This window comes from Pogona vitticeps, chromosome 4, assembly GCF_051106095.1.
Source record: "Pogona vitticeps strain Pit_001003342236 chromosome 4, PviZW2.1, whole genome shotgun sequence".
Classification (NCBI taxonomy): Eukaryota; Metazoa; Chordata; class Lepidosauria; order Squamata; family Agamidae; genus Pogona; species Pogona vitticeps.
Window position 1 is genome coordinate 21,672,544 of NC_135786.1, and position 22,891 is coordinate 21,695,434.

General features: G+C 42.4%; 2 protein-coding genes across 4 annotated transcripts in view; one reads left to right on the forward strand and one right to left on the reverse strand.

Moving 5' to 3' along the window:
- Positions 1-7,304: 7,304 nt before the first annotated feature.
- On the forward strand, positions 7,305-19,943 carry SPATA2 (spermatogenesis associated 2). 2 transcript variants are annotated; one of them, XM_020779492.3, is made up of 3 exons: positions 7,305-9,535; positions 12,319-12,740; positions 16,505-19,943. In XM_020779492.3, exons 2-3 carry the CDS (start codon positions 12,423-12,425, stop codon positions 17,738-17,740), a joined length of 1,554 nt encoding a protein of 517 aa, XP_020635151.2. In that variant the 5' UTR covers positions 7,305-9,535; positions 12,319-12,422; the 3' UTR covers positions 17,741-19,943. The 2 variants fall into 2 exon arrangements, with proteins under 2 accessions (XP_020635151.2, XP_020635152.2); XM_020779493.3 differs by having other exon boundaries at positions 12,322-12,740.
- LOC144588982 (uncharacterized) overlaps positions 17,773-22,891 on the reverse strand; it is a 69,039-nt gene continuing 63,920 nt past the window's right edge. For both annotated transcript variants that reach the window (XM_078392639.1, XM_078392638.1), the window contains one exon: positions 17,773-18,062. In XM_078392639.1, coding sequence (XP_078248765.1) covers positions 18,040-18,062 — 23 coding nt within the window. In that variant the 3' untranslated portion in view covers positions 17,773-18,039. The remainder of the gene's footprint in view (positions 18,063-22,891) is intronic.

Sequence of the window (22,891 nt, forward strand, 5' to 3'; positions counted from 1 at the left end):
GCAGAATCCCTTTCATCATGAGGAAGCTGTTGGGAGAGCACATGCTGGGTGTGTGTGTCCTTAATTTCAGAAAATTGCTGCCATCGGGCCGACTTTATTATTACATCCAGCCTCTGCTACTGAGAAGCCGAACAGAGTGTCACCTCAAGATGCAACACTCTTATACAGTTAGAAGTGGGGACAAAAGGGTGCCTTTTGGCATTCCACAGTCCAGGTGTGTGGTCATGCTTGGAAGCCTTTGGGAATGACAATTCAGCTTTTATTTTATTTATTTTTTATTATTAAATAATTTGAGATAGGATATGGAATACAGAGGGTAAAGGAGAATGTAAGGGGGGAAAAAGAGGGGGAGGAGAAAGACAAAATATACTGACATCTAGTCTATTCATATTGCAGTATCAAAATTCAAACTTTCCGCTTTTCTACTATTGGCTGCCCTCCAAGTTTTAACTCACATCCTAGTTTAGATCTATGTTATTCAAACACTATCTGGTGACTCGAACCATTTATAAAATAAATCCCACCATTCAGTTGCCTTTTGTATTGGACAGTCTTTCAACACTTCTGATAAAATGTCCATTTCTGCCGCTTCCCGTATCTTCTCAATAAGTTCCTCTTGTTTCGGTATCACCAATCTCTTCCAATTTTTGGCGTAAAGAATTCTGGCTGCAGTGACTATATCTATAACTAGGCACTTCTTTGTCTTATATATGTTGTCTGGTATCATACTTAATAGAAACAGTTCTGGAGTTAGTGGAACCTTGCAAAGCAATATTTTTTGTAACAAAGTATGCACTCCTATCCAATATTGTTTTGCTACTCTGCAAGTCCACCACATATGACAAAAGCGTCCCTCGTGTGCTTCACATTTCCAACAAACATTTGACACATCTGTATAAATCTTTGACAATTTTTCCGGAGTCATATGCCACCTGTAAAACATCTCCTTGAAATTAACCGATTTTGTAAGCTTTATATTATTTTGCCATATTTGCAACCATTGATGACAATTCAACTTTTAAACAGGTCAAAAGCCGCCAACACATTTAATGTCCTCAAGATGAGGTTTTCCAAGCATCGAAGTGGGTTTCTAGTCATTCTGGGTTTCATTTCTTGTTGCTGTTGGTGTTTTGGGCAATTTTGGCAGCCTATGTGCCACCACCCTCCCAGCAGAAAATTGGCTTCTGGACTTGCTACCCCTGATTTAAGATCTTGGTAGATGGCCTTTGGTTAGAAGAAATTCAGAAGTGGTAGGAATGCTAACTAAGCAAGCAGGGGGATAAAAGAACAATGTTGTGCCTAATAACACCTCTTAACTAGCTTCGGAAGGAAGGAAGGATTGTTTGATGGATGGATGGATGGATGGATGGATGGATGGATGGATGGATGGATGGATGGATGGATGGATGGATGGATGGATGGATTGATGGATTGATGGATTGATTGATTGATTGATTGATTGATTGATTGATTGTAGGCAGGGGACGGAAGATTGCTACTCTTTCCCAAAGTTTGTACTCAGATTAGTTTCTTAGAGACGGAAGGCATTATTTTTCTAAGTGATTGCATTCACAGTATACTCCAAATTCAAGAGTGAAATCAGATGTACAATTTTAAAAGCAAAATAAAAAAAAGAAAATTAGAGAATATCATTATTGCACTACCAAAATAAGACGGAAGGGAAATATGAGCTTTTAAAAAAGAGTGATGTAATACATTCTTCACCCCTGATATAAAATTGCTGAGATCATAAAGGGCATTATTTGTGTCTATTCTAACAAATCTATTAGATCAGGTATTATTCTTGTTCATCTTTGCCATTTTCCTAAACGTTGCAGAAGCCTTTGTCCCAAGGGTGTGGGCTAAACCCAGTGTTACCCTCTATTAGTGTAGCCTCATCAAACACAACAGAATTTAGGTTACTTGTGATGAATAAGCCTGTTCATTTCAATGTTCCTGCTTTCATTAGGACTACCATTGGATTTAGCCATTTTGGGGGGGTGTGGAGGTGTGTTTTTTGTTTGTTTTTATTTTGCTGATACGTGTTGTCAAGTCGTTTCTGACTTTTGGCAAGCCTAATGGTTTTTTGAGATACATGAGCTGTTCAAGGAGTGGTTTATTTTTACTACTCCTAGGTGTCATTCTAATAGTATGTGAGACTCCTATTATTTAATGTTTGCATTTTAATTATTTTCAGTGAAATGTTATTTGTATTCCACTGCTAGTATAGAAATGGATTAAATAAATAATAATTACTTATTTTGAACTCTATCTAGTTTTACCAATGCAGAACTCTAAAATAATGTCGTGGACATTTGAAAGAAACTGACATATACGTAACCTTTGGAATTCTTCTATAATATTTTGTTAGAAATAGAAAAATGTTCCTGACATGTAGGAACACTTATGAAATTGGCAGGCATCATCCCATTTAGCCTTACCAGTAGAACAGAAAATGCTTTCAGTGTATAAGCAAGAAATCTGTAATTCAGGACTTTCACTTATATCCTGCCCTTCTTCCAGGACGTTAATGGAAGCATTCAGTGAATTTGTTAGTGTAACAGCAGTATAACAATTGGCTCAAGTTCTTCCCAGAGTTTCATAGCTCAGCAGGGACTTTACAGTCCAACCAAAACGGCAAACCAGGCATTTAATATTCATTTGTCCTGCACTATTCACAGTATTTTATGGGGGAGATGGTTTCCAGATGGTGCTATCATTGTTTATCAGCACTCCTCCTGTGTTTTTCCCATTGCTAATTCCGTTTTATTGAAGACAATATCTCCTTAGAGAAAAAGACAGAATAGCTGCATTTCTTTACCACTGGGAGCCATCCACCTACAAGGACTTCAGCACTCTAACCACTAAGTTAAACTTTGCTCATCTTTTGCAATTTAATAAAGAATAGCAGATGCATTTCCCAGGCACCGATCTTTGTGAACAATTTATTTGTGGAAAAGTATAACCATTGGGGGGATTTGGAATCAATAAGGTTTGGAGATATCTTTCCAGATGTATTTTTTTTATTTTGGTAGGGCTGGAGGGACACTTTTCATACCCTTTAGTACAGAGAGAGGACATTTCTGTAAAATGTACCCTGTTTCCCTGAAAATAAGACCTAACCTGAAAAATAAGCCCTAGTATGATTTTGCAGGATCCTCGTAATATAAACCCTACCCCCAAAATAAGCCCCAGTTAAGTGAAACCCCGCCCTCCACTATTGTGCAGCAACCAGAAAAAGATGACATGACTGTGAAATAAAACATCCCTTGAAAATAACGCCTAATGTGTTTTTTGAAGCAAAAATTAATATAAATTAATTTTATAATTTAAATTTATAATTTTATAATATAAATTAATTATAATTTTATAATTAATATAAAATTAATATAAAACTGAACATCCCTAACTGTCAAAGAAAAATTAAGACTTTGTTGGGGAGGGACAGTATGGAACGGAATGGTTCATATTACAATGAGGGCATTGTTGGTGGGCCACATGATTTTGCAATCCCTTTTGTGTCATGTAAATGTTAAACACAGATCACAGTAGTTCTAAAATCATAATGGCATCTGTGTTCAAGAAACCAGTTCACTATCTGGCTGTGATGAGCTCTAGGGATGCCTGTACAATCTTTTCTCTCTCTTACTGCAACCCACCCACATCTCTGGCAGTTAAGTGCACTGATGCAGCACAGCAACCCACAGATGATGGAAAGATATTCTATTCTGTTAGATCAACTGTAACTTCTAACATTCCAATGAAACTCCCATAGGTCTCGACGACACAGCCAATGGCGAGGGATGATGGCAACTGCAGTCCAACATCTGAAGAGCCATACATTCCCTCCCCTGAAAAGAAAAAAAAGCAAAACCCTCTTTTAGGTCATGACCCTCCCCCTTGTCACTTAATAACAGTTATCCAATAGATAGCTGTGTTAGTCCAGCATGCATTTTAAAAACATCTTCAATATGTTTTTAAGCCAGAAAGGTACATTTAATCTTTAAATTCTAGAGTGTGGTTAAAGGCTTGAATAAAGAACAAGGATGCTTAGCCCATTATCCAGATTACTTTATAGTCTTGTGCATAGATTAGGTTATGAAATATTGCTACAGAATCTGAAGTTCATTCAGAAAAATACAAGTGACTTTTCTGCCTTGACATTTTTGCATCTCAGATATAGCCTGTGCCAGATGGTTAAGTATTCTAACTACAGTATGTCAGAATGTTTATGTAATTTGCACTCCCAAAGCACATTACTGGTATTAATGCTACTGTCACTAAGAAATCCCGTTTTCTATGCCTGTATCCATCTTCACAGGCTCCACCTCCACAATGTATACTTGTATATAAATCTGTGGCTAAATATTTTATTTCATGTGTTTGAGGAACTGGATTACAATCCATCAAATTTCAAACTGAAATAAATCTGTTGGTCTTCAGGGTGCCACAGTACATTCACTTAGTATTTGATATACTACACATTGACCAAATTCTATTGTGAAATAGTGTGCATATAAGGTAAATTGTGCAAGTGGTTCCTGCATTCTGTTAGCCATCTGTCATATATCTGGACATACAATGTGGACAACCAATTGGTGGCTGTTATGTGCCAATGTGATGTTCGCCCATGTCACTCATGCTATTCATATTAATGAGCTGATTTGCATGAACCTATGAGAGGACTGGAGAGGTGAAGTCAACAGCTACATGAGGTTTGGCGGGAGAAGGAGTCGTCAAAGATAGGGCTGGTTAGTCAGAGAGAGAGGGAACAGATACTGAGAGAGCTAAAGCTGGTTAAGAAAATTGGTAGAGAAGGTGGTAATGACATAGCAAGAGAAAAGAAATATGTACTGAGAGAACTGTTGATGATTTGCTTGTCTATCTGAGAAACTTCTGTTATTATTCAATCTGCTTCACTTCAATAAATAAGTTCTGTTTCTGTTCACAAGTCTAGTGTTCAGACAAACATCATTTATATTGTGGATTGAGGTAATCCACTGGTGGCAGCGAGAGGAAAACATGAAGTGAGCTTTTGTGAGGGAAAGACAAACAGGGGCCACAAGGGCAAACACCACAGCCATCAATCTGGCTTCAGGCCTGGTTACGGGACAGAGACCGCTGTGGTTGCCTTGGTGGATGATACACACTGGGAAATGGACAAGGGAAGAGTGTCTCTGTTGGTTCTGCTGGACCTCTCAGTGGCTTTCACTATCATCGACCATGGTGCCTCATGGCCTGTCTGTTTGCGACGGGACTTGGAGGCACTGCTTTACAGTGGCTCCAGTCCTTCCTGGAGGAGAGAATTCAGAAGGTGGTGCTGGGGGACTCCTGTTTGATACCCTGGCCACTGGCCTGTAGGGTCTCTCAGGGTTCTGTTTAATCGTCTGCATGAAACCACTCAGACAAATTGTCTCGTGTTCTGGAAGCTTGCGGAAGACACAAACTATCTCTCCTTGCCATCTAAATCTGAGGAAGCTGTTTCGGCTCTAGATCAGTGTCTGATGTCAGTAATGGACTGGATGAGGGTGAGAACACCAAAATCAAATCCAGACAAGACAAAGGTGCTCCTGGTCAGTCAAAAGACAGTTCAAGGAACAGGGATGCAGCCAGTGCTGGATGTGGTTACATTCCCCCTGAAAACTCAGGTGCAAAGCTTCTGAGTGCCTCTGGATTTGTCTCTGAGTCTGGATGGTTTCAGCTGTGGCCAGGAATGCATTTCCACAATTAAAACTAATATGCCAGCTGTGGCTGTTCCTGGAAAGATTAGATCTGGCTGTGGTGACACATGCCTTAGTTACATCCCGGATGGATTTCTGTAATGCACTCTACATTTGCCTCTGAAAAGTGTCAGGAAACGTCAGTGGATCCAATACACAGCAGCCAGATCGCTAACTTGGGCCAGTCACAGTTACCACATAATGCCCCCGTGTTGCAGCAGCTCCACTGGTAGCCAATCCATTTCCGGGCACAATTTGAAGTACTGGTTCTAACTTATTAAAGCCCCAAGTTATCTCAAAGACCACATCTTTCTTTATAAGCCTGCTCAAGTGTTAAGTAGAGATGGGCATGAAGCACTTTGTGTCCCTTCATCAGAATCTGTCTGTGTGGCAGCACAGGTGCCACATCTTCCCTCTCCCACTCACCGGCTCACCCACTGACCTGCCAGCAAGTGCTGATCTTTCTCTTCCCATTGCATTATCTTCCAGTCTGGGCAAGAGTCTGAACTTCCCGTCTCTGCCTCCTCCAGCAGCTGAGCACTCAAAGGCAGCACTGCAGCAATCCCTGCCCCACCTCTTTATCTTGAATTGCCAGCTGCTGGAGGGGAAGGGTGATCCAGGCTCCTGCCCAGACTGGAAGATTGTGCAATGGGGAGGGAGGAAGCAGTGCATGCTAGCAGGTCAGTGGCTAAGCTGATGAAGGATGTGGGGAGATTTAACAATCAGGAATTGATGACAGGGGGTACATTAATAGGCCACAAATTTAAAAAAAATCATGCAAAATGTAAGCTTTTGTGGGTGAATCACATGCTCAGAGGGACTGTTGACATCATCTTCAGGATTCAGCCAATCCCAAGGGTGCTGCTGCTGCCTTGGGAACACAGCCCCACTCTACTGGGTCTTTGTGACCTCACAGAGCCCCATCTCTCTGATGGCAAATAAAAGGGGCTTGCTGGGCAGGGCAGGAAACCAGAAGGGAGGCCAGTGGCCAGAGGGCAGTCCAGCAGAGAGAGCGGCAGCGGCTGCAGAGGACCCAGCCCTTCTGCCCAAGGCAAGTTCTCTCACGAAAGTAGGTGAACTTGCTAAGTGGGCTTGCGAGTTAACAGCTCGAGGCTGGCAGAGATCTGTGGCTTGAAGCTGACTGATGTCGGCGATGGACTGAGGGGAAGTTGGTGGATGTTGGCAGACAGAAGCTGGTGGAATCTCTCTGCGGAAGCTGGCTGAGGCCGCAAGGCGGAGGCCAACAGAGGTTGGTAGATGAAGCTGGGTGACATTAAGCCTCCTGAAACCAGCTGGCAGAAGCTTGGTGGATATCAGTGGATGGAAGCCTAGGCGTGTGTGTGAATGGTGAAGTGAAGGTATGTGTCAGGGTGGCGGCGGCTGGTCTTTGTGTGTGTGTGTGTGTGTGTGTGTGTGTGTGTGTGTGTGTGAGAGAGAGAGAGAGAGAGAGAGAGAGAGAGAATGTGTGTGTGAATGGGCTGGTTGGTGGTCCGTGGGGATGCCACCAGGGCGTGTGTGTGACCCAAGCATTTGGGAGCTGGCAGAGGCTGGCTTCAGAAGCGGAGTGGAAGAGATGAACGGGTGGGATATTCCTTGTGGAAGCCATTGGATGTTGGCAGGCGGAACTTTGGGATGAAGTTTCCAGAACATTGGTTGGTGGATACGCCTGGGTTGAAGCCAGTTGACGGCAGTGGACAAGCTCGCCCCTTAGTTGTTTTTCTCTCTCTTTCTCTTGCAGGGCCCGAAGCTTCCTCTTCCCCAGAGGGATGCGAGGGACCAGAAGGCAGGCATCTTGCTGGAGCTGAACCAGGCCGTTGTCTCCGCTGAGGATACCCATTTAGCCTCTTTTCCAAAACCAATAAAAGAATTTTCCGGAATGATTTTGAAGTGTTGTCTTGTTTGTCAGGGGCTGTCACGGGATCATCTTCCCCATCCCCTCATTATATCTGGGGCCCAATGCCTGAGGTGGGCCTTTGTGAAGTCATTGTGTGGGGCCTTGTGATGTCACAGGAATTAGGAACATAATATATCTCCATGTGTGAGGGAGTGAGCTAGGCATTGTGGGTTCCCTGTCTGAGCTCCTAAGCAAGTATATTATGTGTCGTGTTGGACAGACACAGGAATCCAGTGAGCCCTGGTGCCATTCGGAGAGGGTTGAGTTGGGTACCCAAATACTATGGCCACCCTGTAACAACGAGACTCACCCCTTCCCTTCCACCACTGCTGCTCACATTTGTTTGCCTGGCCTGGAGATTCAGGGGAGCCCAGCCATTTCCTGGCACAGCAGCTCATTCTCTGAGGCCTGGCAAGCCTCATCTTCATCATCAACACCATGAGCACTTCATGGACAGCTCCTTGCAGAGTACAAGTGGGGAGAAAATATGCCACTTCGAAAAGCTTCCAGTCCAGCCTCTCACGCCAGTGCCACAACCGAGGAAATGGAGATGGGCAATGAATTGGAGATGAGCGTACATTAAAATTAATGTGGATCCATGCCATGGATAGATGGCAAAAATACACTGGTACTGCAAAATCTGCTGCTTGAGGGCAGTAGCTGCCTTTGAGCGCCTAGTGAACCTTTGAGCCTGAGTGCCCAAACTGCAACACAAAATCAACTTATTTATTTCAAAGTGACAATACTGCAATTAAAACCCAAAAAACAACTGCTCCTGTACTGCAAGGGTTAAATGCTTGTCTCTTCTCCTCCCCCCCCCCCATTAACAAATAAATACTGATCCTCCAATCCCCCATTGGGCTAGACCGGTAATGGTCACCATTGCACCCCTCCGCTGGGCCACTGCATCAGCAGAGGGGAGTGCTGAGATCCAGGATCGGAGGATGGGTAAGTATTTCTCTATGGCGACTTACAGCTCGTGTGCCAACAGAGAGGGCTGTGTGCCAACTGTGGCATGCGTGCCATAGGTTCACCATCACTGGTCTATCAGATTCCTTCAAAGCCTTCTCTTCTCTACGCCTCCCCCTCCTTACATTCTTACTCATGAAATGCAAAAGCTAAGGAGTTCAGTAGCTACTAAACTCCCTACCCCTTATGTTTCATGAGTAAGAAACCAATGTGAAAACTACGATGGGGGGAGGCGGAGATGGAATTGGAAAAGTGGGTAACGACTGTGACTGAACAGGGAATCAGAAATCCTGTTCCAAAAATGTACAATGACTGGAACGCATGGAGAGCCAGTCTAAGGGAGAAGAGGCGCCTGAGCAGAACTCAAATTGTCTGGAGAACAGCTTTTCCCTAGAAGGTTATTTTTAGCGTCACCATGGTGAGGACAGAATTAAATCACAAAGAGTCTTGTGCCACTTCAAAGGCCAAGTTTGGTTTGGCACAAGCTTTTGTGGGCTGCCTCGAGAAGACAAACGGGCAGACCACAGCACGCCGTGCCACAAGACTCTGTACCGTCCTTCCTTCCCCTCCCCCTCCCCCGGTATCAACAAAGGCTCCCATTTTAGCCACGGAGGGAGAGAAGAGATGTAAAGCACTGGAAGATGCGCAAAACGTGTACAGCTATTATTAGCTCTAGTGACGTAGTTCCCGGCCTCCTTCATGCGCATGCGCTTCCCACTCAAGCCGTTGCGGGAACGGAGGGCTCGGAGAAATGCGTTCACGTTTACTTCCGGTTTCCTGTTTGGGGCGGGGAGAAAGGAGCCGTGGTGGTGGAGGAGGAGGTTGCACTTCCGGGTTGCGAACGTCTTCCTGGGTGGCTAGTGGCGGCGACGGTTGTGGGTTTTGGTGGGGAGCCCCAGTGCAGCTGACGTTGTCGCTCGGTTCCCGCGCTTCCTTGTGGCGAGCTTTCTCGGTGGGTACGGCTCTGTGAGTGGCGGTGGGGAAGGCCAGGGAGGAGGGAGGTGGGGGACCAGAATGGCTGGAGTCAAGGGAGGTGGGGAGCTCAGGTGACCCTTCTGGGCGGCGAGGAGGGAGGAGGAAAGAGGTGCCTCGCTCTCGCCTGCATCCCTCGGGTGGCTCCTTCCAGGGGGGCCCACCTGGGGCTCGGCTCTAGCCCTCCTTTTGGGTTCGGATTCAGCCGAGCGAAGGTGGGGAAGGAGGGGTTTCTATTACAAGCAGTGGGGGAATTTTCCGCCTTTTCTCTTCTTTTCCCCCTGCCTCCCCTCAGAGCCATTCTCAGTGGTTGAGGATCTTGAGGACAGATGGTCCGTTTGAGAACAAACAAACGGTGGCGTCTGCTTTTTGTGTAGTTAACTGTAATATTATAATAAAGCGAGTGGGTGGGAATGTGGCTTTCATTTACTGACAGAGACAGACATCGAACGCCTGAGTTTTCAGTTGGGTGGAGAAGGTATGGCTTGCCATATGTTCTTTGCACTGTGACTCCCATCATTCCTTACCATTGGCTGTGGTGCCTAGGGGTGATGGGTGTTGTAGTTTCAGTAATCGGTGGAGAGTCGTACGTTCCCCAAGTCTTTAAACATCCACTTCTTAGGAGATGCTTGTTGTAGCTCTGGTCTTCCTCAACTGGAACTGAAGCTAATAATTAAAATTTTTGTATGCATATCAATCATACTGTCACGGTCTGGGCCAAGAAAGTCATCATCTGATTAATATAGAGAATCTCTTGTTGGAAAAAAGTGCTTGTTTGTGCTCAGTGTAGTTTTATTTTGGGTGTGCAGATGCTTTTTCTGGAGTTAGGAACATCTTACAGCCTTTTTCAAAATAGCTTGGCAGTGTTGCCAGCTTACTGCCAGTTTGTTCTTGATATGAGATATTTCTGTCAGACTACTCAGATGGCACCTGTAATGTTAAAAACTTGCAAACCGAGTTGTGCTATGTGTTGAAAACAACTAAGATGATTAAAGTAAGACATAATACTCTGCACATTTTTGTCTCTCATTTTCTGTTTTACTTGGGTTTTGCTTCATTGTTGGGCATACATAGATAAATCATCTTTAAAGTAATATATAATTTAAGACTATCTTAGAAAGCACTGTATTCTCGAAGGCTTTCACAGCTGGGACCCAATGGTTATAGGTTTTTCAGGCTGTTTGGCCTCTTCTGGAGGTTTTTCTTCCTGCCAGTTAGCCACAGAGGCTGGCGAAACGTTAGGAAGAAAAACATCCAGAAAATGGCCAAACAGCCTGAAAAAACCTACAATAACAATTAAAAGGCAATGTTTGATAGTCTTAAAAAGGGAAGGGCTTCATAGAATACTACTGGTAATAAAGCTGGACAAATCTTTCGACCTATGTACTGTATACTGAGTCTGTGTGCTTAAATATTAGTCAAAGCTTTTAGAAATTGCTACCCTGATAACAATGTATTTAGTTTGTACTAAGTTGTATATAAAGAAGAGATAGGCCCGATACCAAAGAAAGCAGAAGGGCCTGACTAAGTAAAATTTGCTTCTGAAATTCTGGCCTGTGGGTATGCTTCTGGAAAAAAAATTCAAGCATCTATTGAATGTTAAGTGTTGAATTAATCTTGTTATGAACAAGAGTAGTGATGACATGTAAAGCAACAACCCAGACTTATAAAGTACAGTGGTACCTCGACTTGACAACATCCCTACATAAGAACAATTTGACTTAAGAACGACTCTGTTCGCAAAAAGTTGCTTCGACTTGAGAACAGAGCTTCAACTTAAGAACCAAAAAAAAAAAAAGAAAGAAAAGAAACCTTTCCTGCCCTTTTTTTGACCTAAGTTCACCTTAGGTCAAAAGAAGAAAAAAATAAAAAAAATCACCCCCTAGTGGTAGATATGGATTAACCCATAGGAACTAATGCTGCGACTTAAGAACAATGCCTCGACTTAAGAACGAAAACAGCAGATATGGATTAAATGGTTTTCAATGCATTCCTATGGGAAATGGTGCTTTGACTTAAGAACGTTTCGACTTAAGAAAGTAGTCCCAATACAGATTAAGTTCTTAAGTCGAGGTACCACTGTATTGTATGCTTAAAACATATTTTAATAAATCTTTGTACCAGGCTAAGACGGATCATCACCCTCCAGCTATTATTGGACTGCAGGTCCTCTCAACTCTATTCAGCATTGCCAGTGGTAAAAATTATGGAAATTTGTCCAAAAACCTTCTGAAGGGCCACTGTTACCCATCCCAGTCATATATCATGCACTCACTTTTAATGGGGCAATCCAGAAGTTTACATTATTTCCATCTACATCATACTTTCTTACCTTTAAGATTAGATTGACTTTGGAAGATGTCAGAAGGATTACTAAGAAAATGTGAATATTATATGTGCAATACTTTGAAAACTGTAAAAATTATGGATATTATTCTGTCTTTCCCTCATTGTCCTACCGGTCATGGTTATCTGTATGTGGAACTGTAGATAAGTATTTTTGAAAAAAATTAGGTGGGACCAAACAGGCAATTTAATTAAGACAAGTTCTAGATAATCATATCGAAACCACAATCAGCTAAATATGTACTATTTTTAGCAAAATGAAGGGTGAGTCTACAAACTAGACATAGTTATGCTGGACAGATGCAAAAGTGTGAAGGGCCCATTCCAAGGTACAGATGCTTTCATAATAATTATTAGTACTTTAGGGATAATTTGTGTAGTGTCCAAATGAGTGATGTTTGTCCTCTTTTCTTTCAGAAGACTTCAGTGCTGTTTTACATTACTTAAAGATCAGCGTGCCTCAAAGTAGCAATGAAAAAGATGAGGTAGCCGCCCTTGAGCGTGCAAGAATCCGACTTCAGATGGATGCAAAATATAAAGACGATGTGTTTAGGAAGTATATACAGTTTCATGAATCTAAATTGGATATCTCTGAAAAGAAGCATCGTCCAGTTAGTGATGAATATCTACGAGTGGCAGCTTCAGCCTTACTCTGCTTTCCCAAGATTGATCCCTTTTATAGATTCCGTCTGATTAAATTTTATGAGATTGCTGAACATTCACTTAGGTTCTTGAAATCTTCAAGCTTGCGTTCTCTTCAGAATGCATTTAGTGTGTTGGAATCAGTTGGGGTAAATCTTTTCCTTTACCCTTGGAAGAAGGAATTCAAAAATATAAAGGTAAGGTAGTGCGATTATGTCAGTGTTTTCATGACTTAAATATTTATTGTGCATGTGATCTGTAGATTCTGATCTTGAAATTGTACCTTCTGGATGTGTTGCATTACAACTCCAACCATTTCCACCAGCCAACATGGTCTGGAAAATGCTTGGTTAGGTAATTCTAGTATAGTGTGTAGTACTCAAATTGATTCCAGAGATTTAGAACATTTGAAAGGCAAGACAAGAGTTGCGTACTTTTGCATCAAGATAAAAATTGTTCCAATGAAAGAGAGGGAATACTTCTAGAAGCTGATTTTAAAATTTTCAATTGGTCGACCTCTTAGGAGCTGGCTGAAAAGCACATGTAGTTGGGTACCTGACTGGGAGCCAGAGGTTGTGAATTCTGTACCTCTTGGGAGAAGAGTCAGCCTTCATGGCCTTGGGCAAGTTGCAGAATCCGATGGCACCCCCCAAAAAGGGGAATATTAAAATACTTCTGAGTACTTTATACCTAGAAAAACCTTGAAAAGATCACATTACAGTGGTGCCTCGCTTAACGAGTGTCCCGTTTAACGAAAAAATCGCATAGCGATGGCTTTGTTGCCATCGCTTTTGCGACCGCACAACGATCTTGCCTATGGGGAAAAATCGCTTTGCGATTTTTCCCCATAGGCATCATTTTCCCCCAGCTGAGCGGCGGGAGCTTTGAAGCCCCGCTGCTCAGCTGGGGGAAAATGTCGGCAGTGGGCTGCGGCCTCGGAAGGACCCCGAAGCCACCGTCCCCTGCCGACAATTCCCTTCTGAGCTCCGGGGACAGGCTGGGGGGTGAATCGGGAAGCTTGAAGCCTCTCCGCGCTGCTTACCCAGGCCGTTCCCGGACTTCCAGAAGTCTGGGAACGGCCTGGGTAAGCGGCGCGGAGAGGCTTCAAGCTTCCCGATTCACCCCCCCCCCAGCCTGTCCCCGATGCTTGAAGCCTCCCCGCGCCGCCTACCCAGCCCGTTCTCAGACACCTAGGTGTCCAAGAACAGCCTGGGTAGGCGGCGCGGGGAGGCTTCAAGCATCGGGGACAGGCTGGGGGGGTGGACCGGGGAGCTTGAAGCCTCTCCGCGCCGCCTACCCCGGCCGTTCCCGGACTTCTGGAAGTCCAGGAACGGCCTGGGTAAGCAGCGCGGAGAGGCTTCAAGCTTCCCGATTCACCCCCCAGCCTGTCCCCGCCGCTTAAAGCCTCCTTGCGCCGCCTACCTAGCCCGTTCTCGGACACCTAGGTGTCCGAGAACAGCCTGGGTAGGCGGCGCGGGGAGGCTTCAAGCATCGGGGACAGGCTGGGGTGTGGACCGGGGAGCTTGAAGCCTCTCCGCGCCGCCTACCCCGGCCGTTCCCGGACTTCTGGAAGTCCGGGAACGGCCTGGGTAAGCAGCACGGGGAGGCTTCAAGCTCCCCGGTCCACCCCCCAGCCTGTCCCCGCCGCTTAAAGGGTAACCGGCGGTTGGTGGGATCCAAGCCCGGGATGCCTGAAAGGCATCCCAATCCCCCCACCCTCTCCCCACGGCTTGGATCCAAGCCACGGCGGCTACCCCAGCCATGGCCGGACTCTAGGGAGTCCAGCCATGGCTGAGGTAGCCGCCGTGGGTCAGATCCAAGCCGCGGGGGGAGAGAGAAAACCGGATAATCCGTTCCAATTGGAACGGATTAACCGGTTTTCAATGCATTCCTATGGGAAATGGTGCTTCACATAACGATGTTTTCACATAACGTTTTTTTTCCTGGAACCAATTAACATCGTTATGCGAGGCACCACTGTATTTAGCTCCTTCACACTTGACAGCGATATAAAATGTTCATAATTTTGAGGAAACGGAACTAATTCCTCCATCATCATCATCATCTTAGAACATCAGAGCTGGATTTTCAGTGCCTCTTTGGCATTTATGCTGGGGTATCACTGCAGTGCTTCTAAATATAGTTCCGATCAGCTGTTTTGGTAATTTGAGGTACAATTAACCTTTCCTCTGAAATTTCAGTTTAAGGGAGATTTTCTTTGTGTTTCAATCTGACATAACATTGGGGGCTTGGAACAGCATTTTTTCCTTGCAAGATCTCTGTATATGAGATTGAGAAATTACTTGATACCATCCAAAAATCTTCAGAACTGAGTTGAAATATAACCTAAACATTAGTCACTGTAACCCAATATTGGTATTCAGCCTTATCAATTTCTTTTGTACACTTTTGTTATTATTTTTCTAGCAGTCGCCTAACAGAGCCTCCCTATTCCAAATGGGGAAAAAATCATTTATTTTTCTAACATTATATCTAATCTAAGGAGGAAAATAAAGGCCCCAGTTAAAATGTAAAATGAGAAGGAAAAAGTAAGTTGAACAAATGTTTGGGCTTGGCCTGCAATACCTCCAGTAAAATATTTTATGAAAGTAAGGCTAGGTTATTTGTTGAAGGTACATATTGTCTTTTAAGATGTACCAATAAAATACAAAAAATGGTTATGCCATAATGTGTGTGTGTGTTTACTTTTAAAGTAAATAATAGCAAAAAAGATGACATTTGGATTTTTAGTGAAAGTGGCTTGGTATCCCTGAAGTTTCTTAATAAATGTGGCATTTATTCTACACTGAATTCAGTTCTCAACATTAATAGCTTGTTAATGGGTGATATTTTTACAGACAAAACTCTAAAGGACAGCTACTGTGTAGCTCGAAAAATCCCGTGCACACAATCCCATTCTTACAATCTTAATGTTGGCCTTCTAGAATGTGAAGTATATGTAATCTAATGACTGCTGGTCTTTCAAAATCTACTTCCTCCTCTCCCAAATATAAGCTGATGTATATGTTGTTTTCCATCCCTTATATCAGAACTTGCTTTCTCAGTATGAATTTTAAAATATTTTCCAGTCTTTTAAACAAACCAGAGTTCTGGTGAGTACATGTGTTATGGATTGAGATTCTAATAATCGTGTATGTTGACTCTGAAACATTACTGCAGTTTCCATCATACACCTTTATAGTTTCACTGATTGAGACTTTAATAAGGCATGCATTATATTCTGATAATTACACTTCTCTCTATATTTCTCAAATGTACAAACTCTTGGCATCTTTGTGTCCCTTGAACATAAGCTTGTTTTCCTCCAAGAGTGTCTGTGATACTCCTTTGTAGATAAAAACAAATTGTACTTTGTGTAAAATGGAAAAAGTAAAATTGCAAAACTTTTTGGAGTCTTTCTTTGGAGCTGAAACCTAGTAACACTGTTTAGTATCTACCAAAGCATACAGAATTGTAGAAACTCGATTAGAGACCAAGTGGTGATGAAATTTACTGTGGTAATATAGTTTGATTGAAATCAGTTTGGTGTAGGAAGCACAAGTGGTTTGTGGGATTATTTTGTGTTGGACCAAAACCCTTTGCTGTTATATACTGTATGCCCCCTCCTGTGACCCCCTCCACGGTGCCTTCCTATTGCGCTGTTGTCCACAGTTGATTAACCAGTCCTGGTGGGATGACCAGTCTCTCTCCTAGGTCAGAGAGTGGCTAATCCATTGCAGAGAACAGCATGATAGGAAGTTGCTGCAGAGCCAGCAACAGTGGCAAAATTGTGAGTGGACAGTCCAGCCCCATGGGGCCAGACCCTCATTATTTCCACCTATATGGGGATATTCGTAGTTGTATATGAATACTCCCATCTCTGCCTTGTACCATGTAAGATGATTCAAAACTGTGTCTGAGTTATGTTTACATTTCCTTTCTTTCTCTTCTGTATCTTCAGACTTACACAGGACCCTTTGTTTATTATGTGAAATCTACAGTATCTGATGAGGATATAAGGCACATATTGAACTCAATGGGATATGTTCAAGAACTAGGAACTATGTATAAACTTAAAGAATTGGTTGACACTCTCCAGGTGAAGATGGTATCATTTGAACTTTTCTTGGCCAAAATAGAGTGTGAACAGCTGATTGAGATTCATTTGCAAGTAAAAGACAAAGGTTATTCGGAACTTGACATTGTAAAGGAGAGAAAAAATAGCAATGATGATGTCCGAGGCTGTTCAGATGCCTTGAAACGTCGTGCAGAATGCAAGGAAAATCTAAACACTTCCATGTCAAGAATGGTACTTCAGAAATCTGCTAGTGAGAGAGGCTGTAAAGATTATTTCAAGCCCAAAGTTAGCAAACCTTCTAAGTCAGTGGACACTTATGATAACTACTTGGACAATAAGAAGCCACACTTGATATCATCATTAAGTCTCAGAAAAGAACCCATTTTGGTTGATACAGAAGATGACATGAAAGATGAAATAATTCGTTCATCACCATCTCTCCTTGCCATGTCAAATTCACATGGATGCTCTGATGAATATTTACCAGTTCCAGCCCATGCCAATGGCATATTAAGAACAGGAATTCCATATGGCACTTATTATTCACCTCAAGATGAATTAGATTTGTATACTGATCCTGATTCTAGAAGTATGTTTAAACGACAGGAATCCACAAAACACGATATATGGCTGCTAAGAAATGATGCCAACCCAGCTTATAAACGTACACATCTAGCCAAAGAAACCACTTCCCTTAAGTGCCAAAACTGTGGATTATCTTGTGGCACCTCCATTTGCCAAAAGTGTGACAACATGCTTATCTGCAGGCAGGAGTATCCAGCAGTAAAACAGAGCAACTATTCTCTGAAATCTCTTTCAAGTGAAGGCATGTCATCTGGATCTGCTGTAAGAGAAAAACCTCAATATATGTTACAGACACAAGAGCGAGCGTCTCAGTTCAGTTCAAAATCTAAGCCTTCAAGCTCTTCACGCTGTGGCTTTTGCAATCGTTCAGGAGCTACAAACACATGCACTTTCTGTTCAAAGGTTTCCTGTGATACTTGTCTCAGTGCTTACTATTATGATCCCTGCTGTCGAAAAAGTGAGCTTCACAGGTTCCTGCCAAATAACCAGTTAAATTATAAATCAAACCAGCTGTCACACCTGGTTTACAGATAGATACTTTTTTTTTCTTGTTTGAAAATTCTGCATTTTGGGACAAAAGGGCTAAAATCGCAAACTTGCTGATGTTCCTGGTGAGAAGAATCATCCTACTAGCCTCTTAGGAGGAAAAAAGTAGACATGCCCTAGTACTAGACAAATACATTGTAACACGTGTGCCAGTCCTTGATGATGTGATTTTACAAATGTTGTCTGTATAATAGTTGCTGCTGCTTCTCCTCTTTTAGGTGACTCTTAACTGCTCCATTTCTTCTCCAAAAGATACCACATGTCTGTGTTTCATTGCTGTCACCGTCTCATCCACATAACAGAGCAGTAACTAAAAACATAAGGAACCAAGAACACTATTTTCAGTGAATTGTGAAACTGTATCTTTGGATAGCTTGCACAATAGTTCTGTTACCTTGTTTTTGCTAAAAACAATGACTTATTTTTCTCAAAAAAAGAAGAAAAAGAAATAAATTAGATATGTATCCAAAACTCCAAATCACCACTGTGCACCAAATCACCACTGTTTCATTCTCCTATCTCTTTGTTCCTATCATTAATTCCCAGATTTGTCTCAAAAATATAAAATTGAATTCTGAGTGGAGTGTTATTTTCCTGTGTTTCCAATATAGCCTACTTGGATTATTATTATTTTTTACTGTTCTAATATTTTTAAGGGAGTGAAACTGTATGTGTTACCTTATGCCTGCAGTGCTGTTTTCCCTAATGATTGGATGAGCCAACTGTTGCACATGTATCAGATCTTGTTCTTTCTACTGTAAATAGGTGATTTTGAAGCGGTCTATTTTTTAATAAATATATTCATTACGTTGTGTATTTTTTAAAAAAGGGTAAGATCATGTAACTGAAATCTTTGGGTTATTTTTTCCAAGTGTTTTCCCCCTTTCTACTGTGTTTCTCACACAGCTTAGGATAACTGTTAAAGACAGGTGTCATTCAGACTTACTTGCCTCTTTATTGCTTCCTGCTGGTTTTAAATTCTGCTTTTGGAGTAAGTTACAGTTAGGCACAGAGTATCCCCCTTCCCTTCTAAATACCAGTGAAGACCTTTCAGGAGTGATGACTTTAGCTGCAACAAGACTACGAAGACTTGGTCACACACATATGCTTTTTCTCCATTTTTTTTGTTCCATAAAGTGCCCCACTACACATCTATAACATTGCTGAGTGGTGACAATTAAAAATACAGGGTTTGCTTTTCCCTGTGAAGTAAACTTTCTCAGTTTCAGGAGAGAGTCCAAATACGGAATTTGTTTTTAGCCCCAAAAGATAACAGAGTATGTATCCCTTCATTATTCATCTTTTATATCAAATTATTATGCCTTAGCATTGCATTCCAAACCTTGTGGGAGATCACAATCAATCACATAAGTGTATATTTATAAGGATATAGACATTAGATAAAAATTGTAATCCTTTCACCTTTTAAGCCACAAGCTTATGAATGCCTGGTGATCACACTAAAAGCGGGTTGCAGTGGTGGGCCAGAGCACAACAGGATTTAATAGATGCCTGTAAATTTATTGAAATAATATCATGAACAAATATTAATTGTAGAGTTTCAAACTATTTTTTTTCATAATAAATTGAAAGAAACTATAGTCAAGAAAAGGAGGAGTTTGATTATTGCATTGGCATATTGCATTCAGTTTCTATTTTTTTTTTTTTTGCGAACAAGTATTACCTTGCTGACCGAGAAGGTTAGTGGAAATCATTGTTTCAATGATTGACTGAGATTTCTGAACATCTTAGATGGAATTTTTTATTCAGTATATATTACTGTACCTGTAGATATAATGTATATATAATGCCAAATTTAAACCTATTTTACTCTTTCTAAGAAGTCTTTTGATTTGTTCTGTTTCTGTTCAATCTTAAAGCATCATGCCTGTTTTTATTTGGCTGCTATACTGTATAATGTCTAGTACATGCTTGTTTGGGTTCCATATTGCAACTCACATGACACTAATGAAGAAAAACTGTGATGCCACGTAATTTATACAGTGAACCTAGCAGGGACTAACTATATTGCTTTAAAAACAAAAAACAAGTCCTCTGTACATACATGTCATGGAATAACTATAGTACAACAGTGTTAAATTGCAAGTGATAACATGGTAAATATATTTTTATGTGTATCCTACTGTATGAGGTTGCTGTGACTGAGACAGTAAAATATGTTAATTTAAAATGCAGTTGTTTGGTATCTGATTTGTGGGTTAGATTTTTCAGAGAAACACTTCATTCTCTTAAGATTGCTTTTTGGGTGGATGAAGGGAATTTCATATTCAGTTTGTATATGCTGAGATAATTTATACCGCTCACCTATTTCCACAATCATATTCTGCTTTTCTTCTTCACAACCGTTTAAGGATATGTTATTCATTTCATTTTTCAGTTGGTGAGCTAAACAGAAGAGTGGTTCATGTAACACTGAAAGTCCCTGACATAGCTGGGCTTTGAACGGTCATGATCTATATTAGCTAAACAGCTTTTTTCCCTTAAAAGCATTTTTTTAAAAATCCAAAAACACCGGTTTGATTTAAAATCACTCCAGTGGATCAGGTCCTTTAGCTTGCTGGCCAGGGCCAGTACTTCAGGCTGGAAAAAATGCTGTTCTCCCTCTATGGAATCCACCATCCACTGCTGCTGTACCACCTGCCTGACACCCCAATATAAATCTGCCACTACTCTGCAGCTAAGGGTCATTGGGGATGGTACTTGGCAATGGGGTATGAATTCTCCCACAAATCTATGGAAAGCAGTTTTCTCTACCAGAGAGAATGGCTGGTCATCCAGGGGTATCATCTCTTGGAGTCGAGTAATCTTGGCATTTTTATGTTTGCAAAAGGCTTTTTCCAGCACCCTTCCAAGCTCCTCCAGGGTAGCCTGAAAATTCTTGAAATGTTGGGTCTGGCATTTGCTGTTTCCCGCATCTTGCTATTTGTCCATCTACCTTCCTTCTTACCTCTGCTGGTGATCCAGCTTCTGCCCCCTGATGACTTCTGCTTCACAATAAGGAAGCCATTTGCCCCCACAGTACCCATTTCATTTGCCAGCAGTAATGCCCTGTGCTAAGTCTTCAGATGGTTGAGCATGCTACTATTGGAGAGTGCCCACCAACCACAATGCACAGGAGAGATTTGCTAGGAATGGAGGCTGGGGGTAAACATGGTATGGATATGGAAGGCATTATTTTTCCCAACTACAAAGCAGCAGCACTGTCGCTGCCCAAGCTGACAGTGTCAGCCTGAGTCCTTGCCTTTCTCTGGCACATAGGGTCTTTGGGAGAAAAGTGCCTTCACCATCTTTTTCGGCACTTTTTCTGGCTGGATTGCACAAAGACATCACTGGAACATGTCTGAAGGTCACTCGTATCTGTCCAACCTAGGACCGGACGTTTCTCCACTATGTCCTTGCGCATGCTTGTACTTCACACACACACACACACACACACACACACACACACACACACACACACACCTCCTGCTCTATTAATGAACTAGGCAGCTGGATGATAGATTTTGTTTATGGAGCTCATAATAGCTGTCGTAAACTGTCTTTTTCCTCTCCTCCTTCCACCCGTCACCATAGAAGCTGCTGCAGTGGTTGCAGGCAGCAATCCTGCAGCCTTCCTCAATGGCTAATTCTACCATACTAATGTTTCATACTGCCTGTAGACTCGACCCAAAGGAGAACAGTATTTGATTCTTTGACAGCAGAACACAAACTCTTCCAATGAAAAACACACGCATGCACACATTGATGTAAATCTATTAATATAGCTGTTTATATATAACAAAACCTTATTCCCCTGGCTGGTATACTCCAAAGGGGCCTAAGCCTAATATATTTTCTCTGTTGGTTTATATTAATCTATGAATCTACTAATCCTAAACCTTATTCCAAACTATATTAAGTTAATAATACACAATGAGATAAGAGAATATAAGTTTAAGTTGTGGGTTCAGAAAAGGACACAGAGAAAACAGGTACAGTGTTGATGCCTCTACCTCTCACCAGTGTCCTTACAGGGAGAGAGGCATATGCTTGGGGGATTTTTAATCAGGTATGCCCACCTTTTAATTGGAAAGAACCAATCTGGAAAAAAAACACCTTCTGGTGTCTGTGACTGCTGCTAGATTTCATTGGTGCAGACAGAACTCATTTACAGTTTTTGCTCACACCCTAGCCCCCCTCAGGAAACCCATGGCAACCCCAATCAGGAGACAGTGAGTTCTCTGCCCCCACTACCTTTGGTGTCAGAGTGTCTCAGGATGTCTGAGAAATAGGTTTCGCTTTCACTTCATCTTCTAACAGAGGGGTCCTCAACCCCCAGTCTCTGGCCCTGTGCTGGTCTGTGGCCATGGTAGGACGAGGCCATGGAGAAAGATCTCTTCCCCCCCCCACTTCCCCCGCACCCTACCTGCATGCACAGGTGCCCCTCCCCTCCACAAGCATGCCCCTCTCCATGCATGCTCACAAGCGCATCCCTCCCCTCCACGCATGAGCACAAATGTGCCCCTTCTCTCTGCAAGTGCCTCCCACAAGCACGGGGGGGGACCCTGCCCCCCCCCACTGGTCTGTGGTTCAGAAAAGGTTGGGGACCATTGCTCTAACAAGCAGAAAACAAGCCTTTGGCTTTCAGTAAACAGGACTCTGATTAGAAATTATTGCTACAATATCAGGAAAATCAAATTCAAATTCAGATATATTTGGAAGAATTCTGAATATTTCTGGATCTGAGCATACATCCCTAGACACTGGCACCTGTGAACCAGTAGCCTATCAGGAACTAGATGTGTGAATGAAATTGACTATTGAAGCTGGCCAGTCTGCATATAGTGAAAAGCCCTGCTTCAGCTAAATTGCTTTTGCTTAACTTAAATACTAATACTTTCAATGACATTTAATTCTACATTACAAACAAAGCTGGCCATAAGGATGAGAAGGCAATGCTAATAAGCTTTCTTATCTCAGTTGAACATATTTCATTTACTTCAAAGCTTGCCTTTCTGCTGGAGCAATGGCATAGCAGAATCCTGAGGTCACCTCTTGTAAAAGGTATATGCTCTGATACAGGTGTATAACACTGGATGTGTATACAGGTGCATAGAACTGGTACTATAACAATTATGA